Raw genomic sequence first — 13,912 nt, 5'->3', positions numbered from 1 at the left:
AAGCATGAGGTGAAATGGGACTTTGTAAAGAGAATATCATCGTAGTTTATGACCCCAATTTAGCTATTAAGCTAACAACAGTGATCTGATTTCTGTTCTGCACGGATGCTCCGCTTGTAAACGTTTCACACGGCGAGTTAATCTGTATTTGACATGGAGCTGCTTGAGTTGGTTGATGGCTGATGTATTATTCTGGATAAATGATTTCTGGCTTTTTGGATTTTTCCACCGAATGCAGCTTCACATGCCGGATTTCAAGTGACCAAAATGCACGTCCGCAAGTGCAGATGCCAAGGCGAGTGTTTCGTGCATTTTGGTTAACGATTTGCTGCGTAAATCATCTTAAAGCCAGAACAGCTTAGTCATCGGTGCTGCTATGAAACTACGTCCGGGTCTCCTTCCACAGTTCCAGTCGGTACTGCAGCGGGCCGTCATGCTTGTTGGTGGGATTTGACATTTCCACTTGCGTTCTTCGCTGCAGTTTCTCCCAGAGTTTCTTTCTTCCTTAGAGTTTCCGGAGTTCCAGACCGCCTGCAGGTCATGGCGTCCTAATATTCCAATCACCCTGCTTTAAATGTGCGGAATTACCCAGAGAGGAGGTCCCTGAACACATCTCACGACGACTCACCGCTGCGGTATTAGCATTATATCCCATAATACCAAGTCACGGCTCACTTAAAGCCACCAAACAGTTATTAGTGTATGCATCATCGCTACAGCATGATAACGTAGCCGTATCTGTGATGCGTTCATGTTTTGTAAATAAAGATTTTTCTGTCACGGAGATGTTGTTTGTCTGGGTGTGCAGCGGAGTTCAGGCGTCATTTGACACTTCTGAAAATATGCCGATTCGGTTTCTTGGTGTTTGGTGGGAAAATCTATCCACCGATGCAAGAACAATGAGCTGCTTTATGAGGGTTTAAAAATAAAACTCGAGCCACACTAAAGTTTCCAGCATAATCAGATCGCCCATTAGACCAAATTACTAGAAGAGCATCTTTATCAAATTATCTTACATCTTGATGCACCCCAGGAGGCGCTCGATCATGAGTTGTCCTCCGAATAGACATCTAAGCTGGCACTTATGAGTGGGTTGGTTTTATTTTATTTTATTTGAGAACATAAATTTGTCTGTGTTTGCTTCTCAGTCATCCACGTCATGGCAAATCACGATGGGCAAAAAAAGAAGAGTCGTTTTAACCTCTCGTCCAAGAGGCTCCTGCAGTTGTGAGAGACTGGCCGAGAGAAAACAAAGAAACAAAGAAGGGACCGAAACCACCAAGGCAATCAGACTCCCCAGGAGCATTAGCATGTCCTTTATGAATGCTAATGCTTCCCGGCTGACGAACAGGCCACTAATCTAGTGACTCTGACCTACCCTGAAGGTCACCTTTGTTAATCCTCAGAGCGATCGTCTGAGTCAGGCCGCAGCCCTTATGGGAAAGGAAGCCGCTCTTTGATAGGGGCACCATTTACTGCACTTTGCAGTCGAGGCGCGTTCGGTGGAAACTATCGACGTAGTGCAGCTTGATGCGGTGAACGTCCATCATTTTATTTGATGAGCAGAATCCTGAAACTATTGATCAACAAGGACATTTATCAAAAAAAGTGTTTTTGTAGTGGATGAACGTCAGAGCGCTGCGGTTTAGCAGAATTAGCTGTCCAAAGGTCCCAGCCCTGGTTTACCTGTTGGCTTTATATTTACACCAAAACACATGCTGAGAGCACGTGCGCGCACACACACACACACACACACCTACTGTCCTAAGTCTTCCTGGAATCTTAAAGGATAACCTCTTGCGCAGGTGAGTTGTTCATTCTTTATTAAACCAAGCCTGGTTTCATATTGTTGGTTACATTTTCACTCGGCCTAAATATGGGACGATTCTTCAGACGCCAGCTCTGAGCCACACGCAGCAGAACAAGAACAAGACCATTGTTAGCGGACCTTTTTCTTAATGGCCTCTATTACTGGGTTTGGGGCTTATCTTTTGTCTTCCGTTGTTCCTGTTGTTTTCGTCGTTTAGCTGAAGTCCAACATGTGGAGGCAAATGTATCCCCTTATTTATGGCACGTAGTTACTAAGCTAATACGTGTTACAATTCTATTTCTCGATTCATAGCATGTTTTTCAACAAGAAGATTTTGCTCTTCAAAAATATTTAATTTAACCGCAGTATATTTGCTCAAGTACTTGAGAACAATTCTAAGGTATTTGAATGCATCTCCACTGTCTTTAAGATAATTTCCATTGTGCCGTCGGATAGAAGCCGTCCGATGAGGACTCCTTGTCTAATGTTCTTAATGCATGAAGGTATCAGCAATAAAAAAACAAAACAGATATTTTCCTTCACGTGAAGAAGATTCTGAAATCAGCACGAATGATGTATTTTGTATACTTGTTGATATTATTACAGTTATTCTTAAACGTCATACTTTCTGTGCACTTTAAGCCCTGTGAGGATAAACCAGAGAATGTTAGTCATGCTTTAGCTGCTGGAACATAAATCAGAAGCATTGGCAGTGGCGCTGAATGCTCGTCTTGAACGGTGTGTGTTGGCGGTGAACGCTGAGCAACAATCTGAAATACCTCTGGAAACAGACGTGGGACTGAAGGACGAGCAATGAGCCTCCATGTTGGGTTCTAGAGACAAATAATGTTGTTGTTTTTAAAACTAAGTACGCACCGACAGACTCGCACTGCGTGCCCGACATCGCTTTCACTGCCAGCTCGGCGATGTCTCGGCCGGTGGTCCAGGTCCAGCCACAGGAGGCTCAGGATGCAGGTCAGTGGAGCACTGGCCTGTGTGAGTGTTATAAAGACATGGGCGACTGTGAGTAACACACACTCAGAAAGATTCCTCTGACATCCCCTCTTTAAGAGACCCCCCCCCCCTTCCCATCCACGCTGTGTGCAGGCTGCTTCGCGCTGTGCTGCCTCCCACTGTTCACCTGTAAGGTGGCCGGTGCCGTGGGTGCCTGTCCCTGCCTGCCTCTGCTGGACTGCATCGGCTGTGTGCCGCCTGCTTCTCTTGCCATGAGGGCGTCGGTCAGGCAACGATATGGCATTCAGGTAACCAAAATGTTCTGACTGATGGGGAGGACGCCACGCTTTGGTGCGTTTTGCTGGTGGCAGAGGGAGCGGCGTCGGTGCAGGAAGCGGCGTTGTGTTTGCTCACGGAATCATTTCTTTCTTTTAATTTGGCTCCTCGCTGTCTGTTATCGCCGTCATTCTTTGGGTAACTTTATTGTTTCACGTCTAAAATAGGATGTGCTGATATTCAAAGTGTTTTACGCATCGCGTTATCTTATTTTTCACTTTCATTCTATATATTTCATTTTCATCATATATACTGTATATATTTTTCATTATATTACCTTCACACTATATTACTACCAATAGGAAAGATTAAAGTACGAGAACTGAAGGCACTTGATTGCTTTCGCTGTCCCCAGCTCAATTACACCGAGATGGAACTTTGAATGGCTCTGATTTCTCCTGCTGAAGAAATGAAGACTTTTATGTGATGAAACACAGGAACAGCCCACGTGAGAAATAAAAGGCCTCATGACACTGGCTATTACTTTAGCAATGCAAACAGTGCAGTGGCATGAGACAAGCCTCAGATATGCATATGTTGAGCGTGCAGTGAAAACAGGGCAGGTTTATTAAATTAATAAAGCTACTCTAGGTCCACAAATACCTTCATGAATAAACATGCGTTTAAGTTACAGCAAGCTGCTCTCGCTGCCCGCCCACTGCTTCTCTGCAACGCTTGTCCACTCTCAACACACCGGCCTCGCGTGGCCACACGTCTCAGTCTCTGCCACCGATAGGCGAGCATCACCAACAGGAGGCGGATGCTCCACGCGCTGGATAAATCGAGCCAGCCGTCCCTGGGAGGATGAAGCTAAACAGAGACGAGGCAGGAGGTGTGAGCGGTCGGAGGCCAGGCAGAGGCTGGAGCGGTGCCACGGGGAGAGAGAAGGAGGTGGTTGGTATTGTTGGATCTCTGGAGGTGGAGTGGGCCGTGAATCGTCCGTCAGTTCTGCGTTCGCTGCAGAGCATGAGTTCTGAAGGTGCCAGAAGTTCTTATGAAAACGAGTCCCGGCACGTAGGTTGGTGTAAAGCAGTGCTTCTCAATTATTTTCTGTCACGGCTGTCTTGATATGATACTATGTGACCAGTAGGGGGCACTGCAGGATCACAGATGGAGCACGAGGAATAATCTCAGCATCTGAGATCATCACTGCAGGATCATGTGATCCTGCAGTGCCCCCTACTGGTCACATAGTATCATATCAAGACAACGCCCCCCCCCCCTAGGAAGTCTGCAACAGAAAATATTTGAAGTGCATCAGTGTGTGAAAAAACACCATAGAGCTAATACTCCCTGCGCGCCTCTGACAATCAGGCCGCCACTGCCAACTACTGGAGTGGATGTGCAATTACACTTTAATCTAGTACGGCACAAGCGCCCCCCCTGACATCGCACCGCGACCCCCCAGGGGGTCGCGCCCCAGTATTTGAGAACCACTGGTGTAAAGCAAGGCGATTGCTCCATGGCGGTTGGAAGGACAAAGCGGTGGCGGCGTGCATCGGTTCACCCTGTGGCTGTGGCTCAGTTGGTAGAGTGGGTCGTCCAGTGATCAGAAAGTGGTTCGAATCCCAACTCTGACTGTCCGCATGTTGAAGTGTCCTTGGGCAAGACACTGAACCCCTAATCGCTCCCAGTGGGTCTGGCAGCACCTTGCATGTGCGTGTGAATGGGTGAATGTGAGGCCTCATGTGAAGCGCTTTGAGCACCACTAAGGTGGAAAAAGTGCTTTCTAAGTGCAGTCCATTTACCATTTACATTACGTATCAGTAAAAAGCTCGCTTCCGTTTGCGCCTAAATGCAGACGTTCCCCTTTTGTTTGAGCCTCTCTGTGTCTCGCAGGGAAGCGTGTGCAGCGACTGCGTCTATGGATGCTGCTGCTACACGCTATCTTGGCTCCAGATCTCCAGGGAGTTAAAGAGAAGAGCAGCAACCCACGCCTCCTCCTCCTCCTCCTCCTCACACAGATACACTGCTCTGACCTCCCTGCAGGGGGCGCACCTGGTCTAGATGCTCCTTTGTCCCGGCCTCCAGAGGACACGCTTCCAGTTTGCAGCCCCTCCCTCTTGTTTCCTCGGTGAATTTAGCAGGGACAAAGTTATTTCCTGCAGAGGAAGGATTCGTTTGGACTCGGGATGAAGAAGCACAGAAACACTTTAGAGCCGAGGCAATTCTGCATGTTGACTATTGAAGAAAATAATAAAAAAGACCCACTTTTATAACTTGTAGGAGGAGGAGATCGTACGACACTAAAGTATGTTTCACTAAAATAGCATTTTAATGTTATATCTGATTCTGACCTTTCATTTGTTGTTGTAACCAGTTTTTTATCCCACAAAAGCCATGACATTTAAACATTTTAAGTTCTTACCAATTTCTTACGTTTTCATTAAATTGAATAAAAAAAAGAAAAGAAAAGAAAAGAAAGCTAAAAGCAAATATCGTTGTTGTCGTCATTTTTCCTGTGTGTGTATATTCTGTTAATATACATATTAGGCCTCTTTCTTATTACGTTAATTTGATTTACCTCTTACGACTCTTGTATACGCGAGCCTAGAACACAAGCATTTCAGAATGTTCTACGTGATTGCTGTACACGACCGTTGATTTATTGATTAATTGATTGATTCATCCATTTTTCTCTTGTAAATCTGGTCCAATCACGTTTCTAGAAAAGCTGAATGACGAGCACCTTAAACATAATCCTTTTATGTAATGTAATGTTCTACAAAGCAGCCATTTTTTTCTGCAGAACCAGCGCTTTCTCTTTTATACCTAAGTAGTCTGTACTTTAATCACCGTATGAGTTTGCTTGCAGGGTATAACTGTGTTTTCATATCGCCTCATTCAAACTTTTGCTTATTATTAAAGATTTAAAATAGTTTCTTGTTCCTAAATGTGAATCTTTTAACAGTAGCGAGAACAAAGAGTTGCTGCAACTCAAAAAATTCCAGACGGATCGGGATTACATTTTCAAGAAATGTTGGGAATGTTACCTGGAACAGATGATTACATTTTGGTGATGATCCAGAGGAAATCCTGGATTCTTGATCACTTTGAAATTTCACATTAGGAATATTAAATTTTAACATTGAAAACTTCATTTACGGATTTAAAAATCTTTTAAAAAGTGGCAGAGAGCATATATAACAAAACAAGACAAAGTGTTTTGGGGTTTGCTTCTTCTGCGTCTGTCACCAAGCAGCTGCTCGGTTTCTGCCATCCTACTGGTCGGATGTTCATGTGCATCGGTGGCGTTCGCGTATTAAGAGAAGAGCTCTTTCTCTCTTTCGTCCTGGCCGATTTATGACAGGTTGGAGACTACAATCACGTACAATTGTTTTAATACATTTAATATTGAATATATAAATCTACGTAATACAATTCAATATATGTCTTCATCCCCTCCGCTTCAGACAAACATTGATATTTAGTCGTCGAGCTGCAGCAGCAGAGAGAAGAAAAGGAACAGGAAAATAAGAAAATGCAATAAGAATTAGAAACAAAAGAAAATCCTGACGGAAGCTGGAATGCGTTTGTTTCTGACGCTTACAGGGTTTTATCCAGATGATGGGCATCTTGCTGGAGAGCTCTTTGGCACGTTGCTCTACAAGAACTCCACTGATGTGGAAAAGAGAAACAACATTTAAAGTTAACAGTCTCTCTGAATAATCAACAAATCTAAAATGTCATATTTTCCAGATCCAGAAGACATTTGACATGATAGCTCGTATCGGACCTTTTTATTTTTGGTGACTGAATTTACAACATATTTTACAAAATAGGACTTTTTTGGGGGGACAGTATCCGCATTCCAGATCCGATCCAGATTAAATTCAGTGATAAGATAGAGAACCCCCCCTAAGTCCATAAACAACCAATAGAGGAAACATGAGCGCCGTATATCGATAATAAACTACAAGTACCGGCATTCGTCTCGCTGCCTCTTTTCTGAGGAGTGACACGTCCCCCTACGTCACTACCGCGCCTGCGCAGCCATCTTGATCCTCTCATAAGCGTCGGACATCGGAAGGCAGAAAAAAGGAGTGTAACCCGTGAAAAACAGGACAGATGTGTGCTGTTATAACAGTATATATGAAATAATAACGGTGTTATACACTTGAAGGACCAGAGAAACGGAACCGAAACGGTAGAACGGCCATCGAAGTGCCTCGGACACCCGGACCGAGTCATCGTTTTACCGAGAGAGGAAGGAAGAGTCGCCGACGGAGAAACATCCCGAGAGGAGCCATGAATCCCGAATAGTGAGTTTTTCCGCGTCTCGTGAAATATAAGAGCCACGTCCCCGAACCGGCGAATCACGGGGCCACGCGTAGACAGACAAACACTCGCACCTACGGGCGAGAACCCGGAGATAACCCGCGCAGGCGCGGAACGCACATACAAACTCCACACGGGTGGGGAATGGAACCTGCAACCTTCTTGCTGTGAGGCGACGGCGCTGCCTCAGCCCTTTTTGCTTTACACTGTGACGCGTTCGGGCCTTTGTTGCATTTAAGCAAAATGGTGAGACTAGAAGGGGACAATGTCCCACGGTGGTGTCTCCACACCAGAACCAGTTCTGACCCGGACCGCTTGTCTTCCAGTGACTACCTGTTCAAGCTCCTGCTCATCGGAGATTCTGGAGTCGGGAAATCGTGTCTTCTGCTGCGCTTCGCCGTAAGTCGGTTCTTCAAGCGTCTCCCGAAATGTTGCCGCTGTCTTTGAGCTGTTCCTCTGACCCGGTTCCGTCGGCCCGTTTCTACAGGACGACACCTACACGGAGAGCTACATCAGCACCATCGGCGTGGACTTCAAGATCCGCACCATCGAGCTGGAGGGCAAGACCATCAAGCTTCAGATCGTGAGTATGCACGCACACACGCACACGCACGCACACACACACGCACAGTAAACTTCACCTCACCAAGAGATTAGATCCAAACAATTCTCCAAACCCATCGGACACCGTGTGTGTGTGTGTGTGTGTTTGCAGAATGTGTCTGAACCTGGAGATGGGATCGATCAAGTTTTCTCGTAGACACCTGCGAGCAGAACGTATATTATATATTGTTTTCAGGTGATTTGGGGGGGGGGGGGGGGGGCTGAACAGGGTACTGGGTCGATGCCCGTTAAACAAACTGGCACCCAAAGCAACAGCGTTTTGAGTCCTTGCTGACAATGTGGTGCGTCCTACGTTTTTAACCCTCCTAAAGATGTCTCGAATGAAAACGCCCGGATTCCTCTAAACCAGGTATGGGCAAACCAAGGCCCGGGGGCCATATGCGGCCCGTTGGTCTTTTTAATCCGGCCCGCCGAACTTGTCCAAATTATATCATTAAATTAAATTGTATTATAATCAAACCTCATTCATTTCATGTAGTGTGTTTTACATGTCATTTATATTAGCTCACACAAACACTCCATCCATCGGTTCCTGGCCCCGCCCCTCTGTCAAATTTTAGAACCCATTGTGGCCCGCGAGTCAAAAAGTTAGCCCGCCTCTGCTCTAAACCCTGTGTTCTCTTTATTTTCTCAACGTTGTGTCACATGTGATGTATTATTGGTTGTTGTCTGCGACGTGTGATGATGTTTATATTGTCCTACGGGGACGAATAAATATCTATCCAAGTCTTATTTCGGTGCAAAAATCTAGCGCCAACTTACTCTCTTCATTAGACGCACTCCTTATTCATCGTCTTCTGCTGCTTTTGAGTAGCAACGTGCATCAACGTTCTTTCATTGAGACTTACTGAACTCGTGTTTTGCTGCCTCTGTCTGTCTCCGTCCTCTGCTGTGTGTCTCTCAGTGGGACACCGCGGGCCAGGAGCGGTTTCGTACCATCACCTCCAGTTACTACCGTGGCGCCCACGGCATCATCGTGGTGTACGATGTGACGGATCAGGTGGGTCAGGGGGACGGCCGTCTCGGGACATCATGGAGTAGCTAGAAGAGTTAGCTGAGATGGGTTTGCAGTAGTCCCTCGATGTAATGCGGTTCATCTTCCGCGACTTCGCCGCTTCGCGGAGTTTTAATGCAATTTTTCAGATTTTTTCTTTTGCACTTGAACCCGCCTTGAAACGGCGCATGGACGAAGGGGCGCGGTCGGAGGAACTGTGAAATACGCACGACTTGCTATTAATAACTTCTCATGTGTTCAACCTCAAAGGTTGATCATTAAAATTCAATTCGTTATTTCTAAAAGCTATCATGTTTATTTGTTAAGCTTTTATTTTCTAGCGCTCTTATTCTCGGTGTAAAAAGAGGCTTTTATTTTGTAGGAGCATAAACGTCACGTATGACGTCCCTTTTGGGTTTCGTTTCCTGTTGATACATGTAGCCGGCTAGCCGCGCTGCCGTTCCGCTGTGCTAAGCTATCCAGTAAAGCAGCATGAGATGCTAAAGACAGCACGAGTAGAATATTTGTTCTTCTGCACTCCAAGCGGCTCTTTCCTCGACCTGCACGCCTTAACATTATTAACAGGAAAACGTTTACTGTACGTACTATATATTTTTACTTCTCAAACAAATGTTTAGTTCTGAAAAGGTTTTGATCTTTGGTTTCATTCTATAATACTGAAACAATCTATTTAGATTAATTCCTGACTGTTAAAAGTATATAAAGTGTGTGGTGGGGGATTTTACAGCCTTAAAACATTTATGTACATGTATAATAACTAAAAAAAAATAAAAATCACTACATTGCGGATTTCACTTATTGCGGGTTGTTTTTGGAACGTAACCCCCGCGGAAAATGAGGGACTACTGTATACTTAATTCCGCTTTATTTTCTGGAGAATTGACCTTCCGACGGTCTCATCAGACGTAAATATTTACAGCAGGGTCGTTGGGGTGGATTTTCTAACCCAACAGGTGCGAATGACGTTTTCGCGCTTTATGCTCGTGTGTCTCGGAGGAACTCTGCTCAAGTCACGAGGGTGTCTTCAGAACGCTGGTATGCTCGTCTTCGTCATGCTGATACTCGGTGTCGCATTTCAGGAGTCCTACAACAACGTCAAGCAGTGGCTCCAGGAAATCGACCGCTACGCCAGTGAAAACGTCAACAAGCTTCTGGTGGGCAACAAGTGTGACCTGACCACTAAGAAAATGGTGGACTACACAACGGCCAAGGTGCGTCTGCGCCGTGTGCGACGTGTGGCAGCTGTGTTCACGAGTCGGCCCGCGGTACCTTCGACCGAGGGAAGGAACCAAAGTACCAGGATACTTTGTATTAGAAAGTGCGGGAGCATTTGAGAAAACAAAGTACGGGTATCGTCGACTTGTCTCGCCCGTGACTTCGACCATCTCTGCGTACAACTGCTCTTTGTGTGTGGTATAAACCGACACATGCTGCTCACCTCCAATCAGGTACCAAATGATACGGGCCCAAAACAAGTCCACTGAAAAGCTTTGGACGGCACCAGAAGGCGTGCAGTACACGGGGACGAACACAATACCAGAGACGTTCTCTCTGTCTCTGTCTCTGTCTCTGTCTCTCTGCGGGGCGTTTGCATTACAATCCCTTCCATGGATCTTGTCATTCACCAATGAGCCCGGGGTTCTGCTCCAGAGAATCCGGAGAACCCGTGTTTTATGTTGGTTTTACGGTTGGCAGCAGTTAACCGATATCTGCAGCCGATATTCATTGGCAGTAAAATTGAAAATATTGGTGCCAAACTTTAGAATAATACGAACTCCAACACTTAACTCTGTTTACATGCATTTCAGCATTTTTTTTATTGAATAGCTTTTTTTAAAATTTTGGACAATAATCAACAAATCTTTGTTATGATTGGGCTCACAAGGCTTTTCCACTGAGCTAGCGTGCTAATGCTAACCGTAACGTTAGTAATAGTTGTGAGTTGTGCGGGACTGGGATGGGTCTGCTTACCTTTTGCCGCGCATGGACAGCTCACTGCTGATTGGCTGTCTTACGGGGCGGGCTCTGCGTGTAACCAATCAGATGGTGCTGTGGGTGGGGCAATGCCGGAGACAGAGAGGCGTGGCGTGCGTCTGAGCCAAAATAAGTCTCTCTTCTTTCTGGTATATATACGTGAAATGTTTCTTGGTCCTTCGTTCGCCATGAACCGGCTCCTTCTCCAGCAGGAGTTCGCCGACTCTTTGGCCATCCCCTTCCTGGAGACGAGCGCCAAGAACGCCACCAACGTGGAGCAGGCGTTCATGACGATGGCCGCCGAGATCAAGAGGCGCATGGGCCCCGGGGCAACAGCCGGGGGTGACAAGCCTAACTTAAAGATTGAGAGCACTCCCGTCAGGCAGTCTGGCGGGGGCTGCTGTTAAAGCCCCCCCCCCCCCCCCCCAGCATCATGACCATCAAGCCCGTCGCCTCCACTTCCTCCCATTATGTCAGCCAGTCCTCATCACCCCCTGTAAACTGCCAGCTCCCTGACCCCCCCCCCCCCCCCCCCGTCCATTCTCTGATACGGTCCATCTCTGACTCCCTCATAACCAGAACCTCTAGAATGGAGGTTCTGGTACTGAATGCAACACTCAGTGGGGAGAATTCACTGGATTAGAAAACCCGCCGGTTCCATTCCTGCAGAGTGTGTGGATCAGAAGCAGCTTCGGGACGTCTTCACTGACCAGCGCTATACATTGAGCGTCGGACCAGAACCGCCGGTTCAGGGGGGAGACCGAACATCTGTGGGGGGAGGAATTCATGCCTAAAAGGAAATGTGCATTTTAGAGTAGTAATGTGTGGAAATGACAGGATTATATTCTGCGTTGGTCTTAAATGACTTCTGTTTAGTTTTTACTGTTCGTTTTCTGAATCGTACGTCTGATAGAGACAAATCGTGCAATTATTCACTCGTATTGATCAGGCGGTCGGATTTAGGAGGCTTTTTCTGAGGCAGAGCTGCAGTGTGTGTGTGTGTGTGTGTGGGGGGGATCGTCCTCAACTTCAAACATGCTTTCCGTCCCACGTGGACATTTTTCACACCTCTCTTTCTGTGCTTCTTTGGTTCCTCGCACCGCGTTTTATTTCTGCTGTTGAGTAAAAAGGCCTCGTGAAAATCCTTTAGCAGACTGTAATTGATTATCGGCGTTTGAAGTTTCCTCCTGCTTGTGATTGTTGGATTTATATATTTGCTTGAAGGTTGATGGCGAGCCTTTACTGTCCTCCTGTCCCACAGGAAGTGGTAGAAGTAGTATAGAAATGTATATTTAAGATACTTTTATCATAGTCTCTAAAGTCAACCATGTAAGGCTGCTCAGTGTTTCATTACGGATTCCGTCCCTGGAGCTCGGGGCAGGGCTCTGCCATGTTGGGGGACGGCTTCGTCTCACCAGCGTCCCCTGTCTTTATCGAGCAGCAGCTGTGAGACTTCCTCGCTCTGAACAGCTCTTTGCGCTTTTCCAAAGACGTCGAGACTTTGGTGTCTTTTTTTAAAGTCGAGTAAGACTTGGAGGACAGAACATCCTGTTGGTGTAGCGGCTCCACCAGGGCTGTGTTTGGGGGGGTCTGGGGGGGGGGGAGTAAGGGACTGACTGGTCGGGGCTTGCTGACTGGATATGAACTCCAACCCCCCCCCCTAAGCAACACATCACTGCAGGTGGACGGGTCTCCCACCAGGGTGCCGTCCACCGTGATGGGAGACGCCCCTTTCAGACGCGTCACAAAGAACGTGTGTACTGCGTGTAGCGTGTACTGCGTGTAGTGTGTACTGCGTGTAGCGTGTACTGCGTGTAGCGTAGGACAGAGCTTCATCCGTCATTCCTCAGCTAGCTCAACGTGGTAGCACGGCGGTCGCTAACACGCACAGACACACACACACCGGTTCCCTTTGTTGGGTCTTCATTTCAACAAGCGTCGATGTCCTGCTGAGTTTTGTGTACACATTGTACTCGTGTAGTATTGCGTTATGGAGGACATATGAGGGGATCCTTGGTGAGGCCGGGCTCTGATGTCGGGTTAAATACACGCAGGGCGGGGGGGGGGGGGGGGGGGGGGTCTGCCTATGAATGTTGTTCTGATGAAACACTTGACTTTCCTTCTCTGGTTCACTGTGTTCAGGTTTGGGTGGTGGGGGGGGGCAGGGGGGGGGGGGCTGAATAACAGCACTCACTAGTTTGCTGCACCGGGCTTGAGCGCCTTTTTCTGTACACACACGTTTAGATTGTGTGTATATATGTATGTAAATATACACACAATCTCAAAGATATGAAGTAAACATGAGAGGTTTTGTAAATTAACATATAAATACTTCTTGAATGCTTCAGGACTGTCATTTTATAAAAATGTTGAATCCTTTCCTGTGTCTTTGTGTGTTCTATGAGAAACCCTGCTAGTTTTCTGCTGGTACCGAGCTGCTCCTGGGTTTTCTGCTGGTACCGAGCTGCGTTTAATGATTTAAAGAAACATCAAACCAAAATGCAAAATTCTGTCTTTATCTACTCATTATGAATATTTGCTGATCCCAGAAGATATTTTGGGGGACGTGTCCACATCCAGCAGACATTTCTGCAGATGAAGAGTCGGACGCAAAAATCAATTGTGCCGTTAAGATCCATCCATCCATCCATCCTTGTTCATCCGCTTATCCGGGGCCGGGTTGTGGGGGGGGGGCAGCAACCCAAGCAGGGAAGCCCGGACTTCCTCTAGCTCTTCCAGGGGGGGGACCCCGAGGCGTTCCCAGGCTTCCAGACGTTCAAGGACTCTGCCGGGGGTGTAGAGCTGGTCCACAGTGCAGAGACGTGGACTAAACATAGAAGCGTGGAATGTAGAACTAATGTCCCACCGTCTCGCGGTGTCGTCCCAGAAATGATGCTTCGTGTGAATGCATTTCAAATTAC

At 46.8% G+C, this 13,912-nt stretch overlaps 2 protein-coding genes and 1 long non-coding RNA gene across 4 annotated transcripts; 2 read left to right on the top strand and 1 right to left on the bottom strand.

Moving 5' to 3' along the window:
- The first annotated feature begins 2,736 nt into the window (after window positions 1-2,736).
- Window positions 2,737-5,107, top strand: LOC137911594 (placenta-specific gene 8 protein-like). Its single transcript, XM_068755978.1, has 3 exons — window positions 2,737-2,833; window positions 2,918-3,072; window positions 4,940-5,107. Exons 1-3 carry the CDS (start codon window positions 2,737-2,739, stop codon window positions 5,105-5,107), a joined length of 420 nt encoding a protein of 139 aa, XP_068612079.1.
- A 1,282-nt stretch (window positions 5,108-6,389) lies between these two features.
- LOC137911358 (uncharacterized) lies at window positions 6,390-7,163 on the bottom strand. Its single transcript, XR_011106107.1, has 3 exons — window positions 7,024-7,163; window positions 6,651-6,718; window positions 6,390-6,539 (listed from the first exon to the last, which is right to left on the bottom strand). It is a non-coding gene; the product is annotated as an uncharacterized lncRNA (long non-coding RNA).
- rab1ba (zRAB1B, member RAS oncogene family a) lies at window positions 7,093-13,043 on the top strand. 2 transcript variants are annotated; one of them, XM_068755720.1, is made up of 6 exons: window positions 7,093-7,362; window positions 7,705-7,777; window positions 7,866-7,961; window positions 8,907-9,002; window positions 10,097-10,228; window positions 11,204-13,043. In XM_068755720.1, exons 1-6 carry the CDS (start codon window positions 7,349-7,351, stop codon window positions 11,396-11,398), a joined length of 606 nt encoding a protein of 201 aa, XP_068611821.1. In that variant the 5' UTR covers window positions 7,093-7,348; the 3' UTR covers window positions 11,399-13,043. The 2 variants fall into 2 exon arrangements, with proteins under 2 accessions (XP_068611821.1, XP_068611820.1); XM_068755719.1 differs by having other exon boundaries at window positions 7,228-7,362; window positions 11,201-13,043.
- Window positions 13,044-13,912: the final 869 nt, after the last annotated feature.

The sequence above is a fragment of the Brachionichthys hirsutus genome, chromosome 23, assembly GCF_040956055.1.
Source record: "Brachionichthys hirsutus isolate HB-005 chromosome 23, CSIRO-AGI_Bhir_v1, whole genome shotgun sequence".
NCBI lineage: Eukaryota > Metazoa > Chordata > Actinopteri > Lophiiformes > Brachionichthyidae > Brachionichthys > Brachionichthys hirsutus.
Note: the sequence above shows the minus strand (reverse complement) of the source record. Positions and strands in the feature narration are given on the sequence as shown.

Bases quoted from the DNA above. Each gene is read 5' to 3' on its own strand.
- LOC137911594 (XM_068755978.1), top strand. From the start codon at position 2,737: ATGTCTCGGCCGGTGGTCCAGGTCCAGCCACAGGAGGCTCAGGATGCA. The intron at 2,834-2,917 runs GTGAGTAACACA...CGCTGTGTGCAG, and splicing joins TTATAAAGACATGGGCGACT to GCTGCTTCGCGCTGTGCTGC. The intron at 3,073-4,939 runs GTAACCAAAATG...TGTGTCTCGCAG, and splicing joins GGCAACGATATGGCATTCAG to GGAAGCGTGTGCAGCGACTG.
- rab1ba (XM_068755719.1), top strand. The intron at 7,962-8,906 runs GTGAGTATGCAC...TGTGTCTCTCAG, and splicing joins AGACCATCAAGCTTCAGATC to TGGGACACCGCGGGCCAGGA. The intron at 10,229-11,200 runs GTGCGTCTGCGC...CTCCTTCTCCAG, and splicing joins TGGACTACACAACGGCCAAG to CAGGAGTTCGCCGACTCTTT.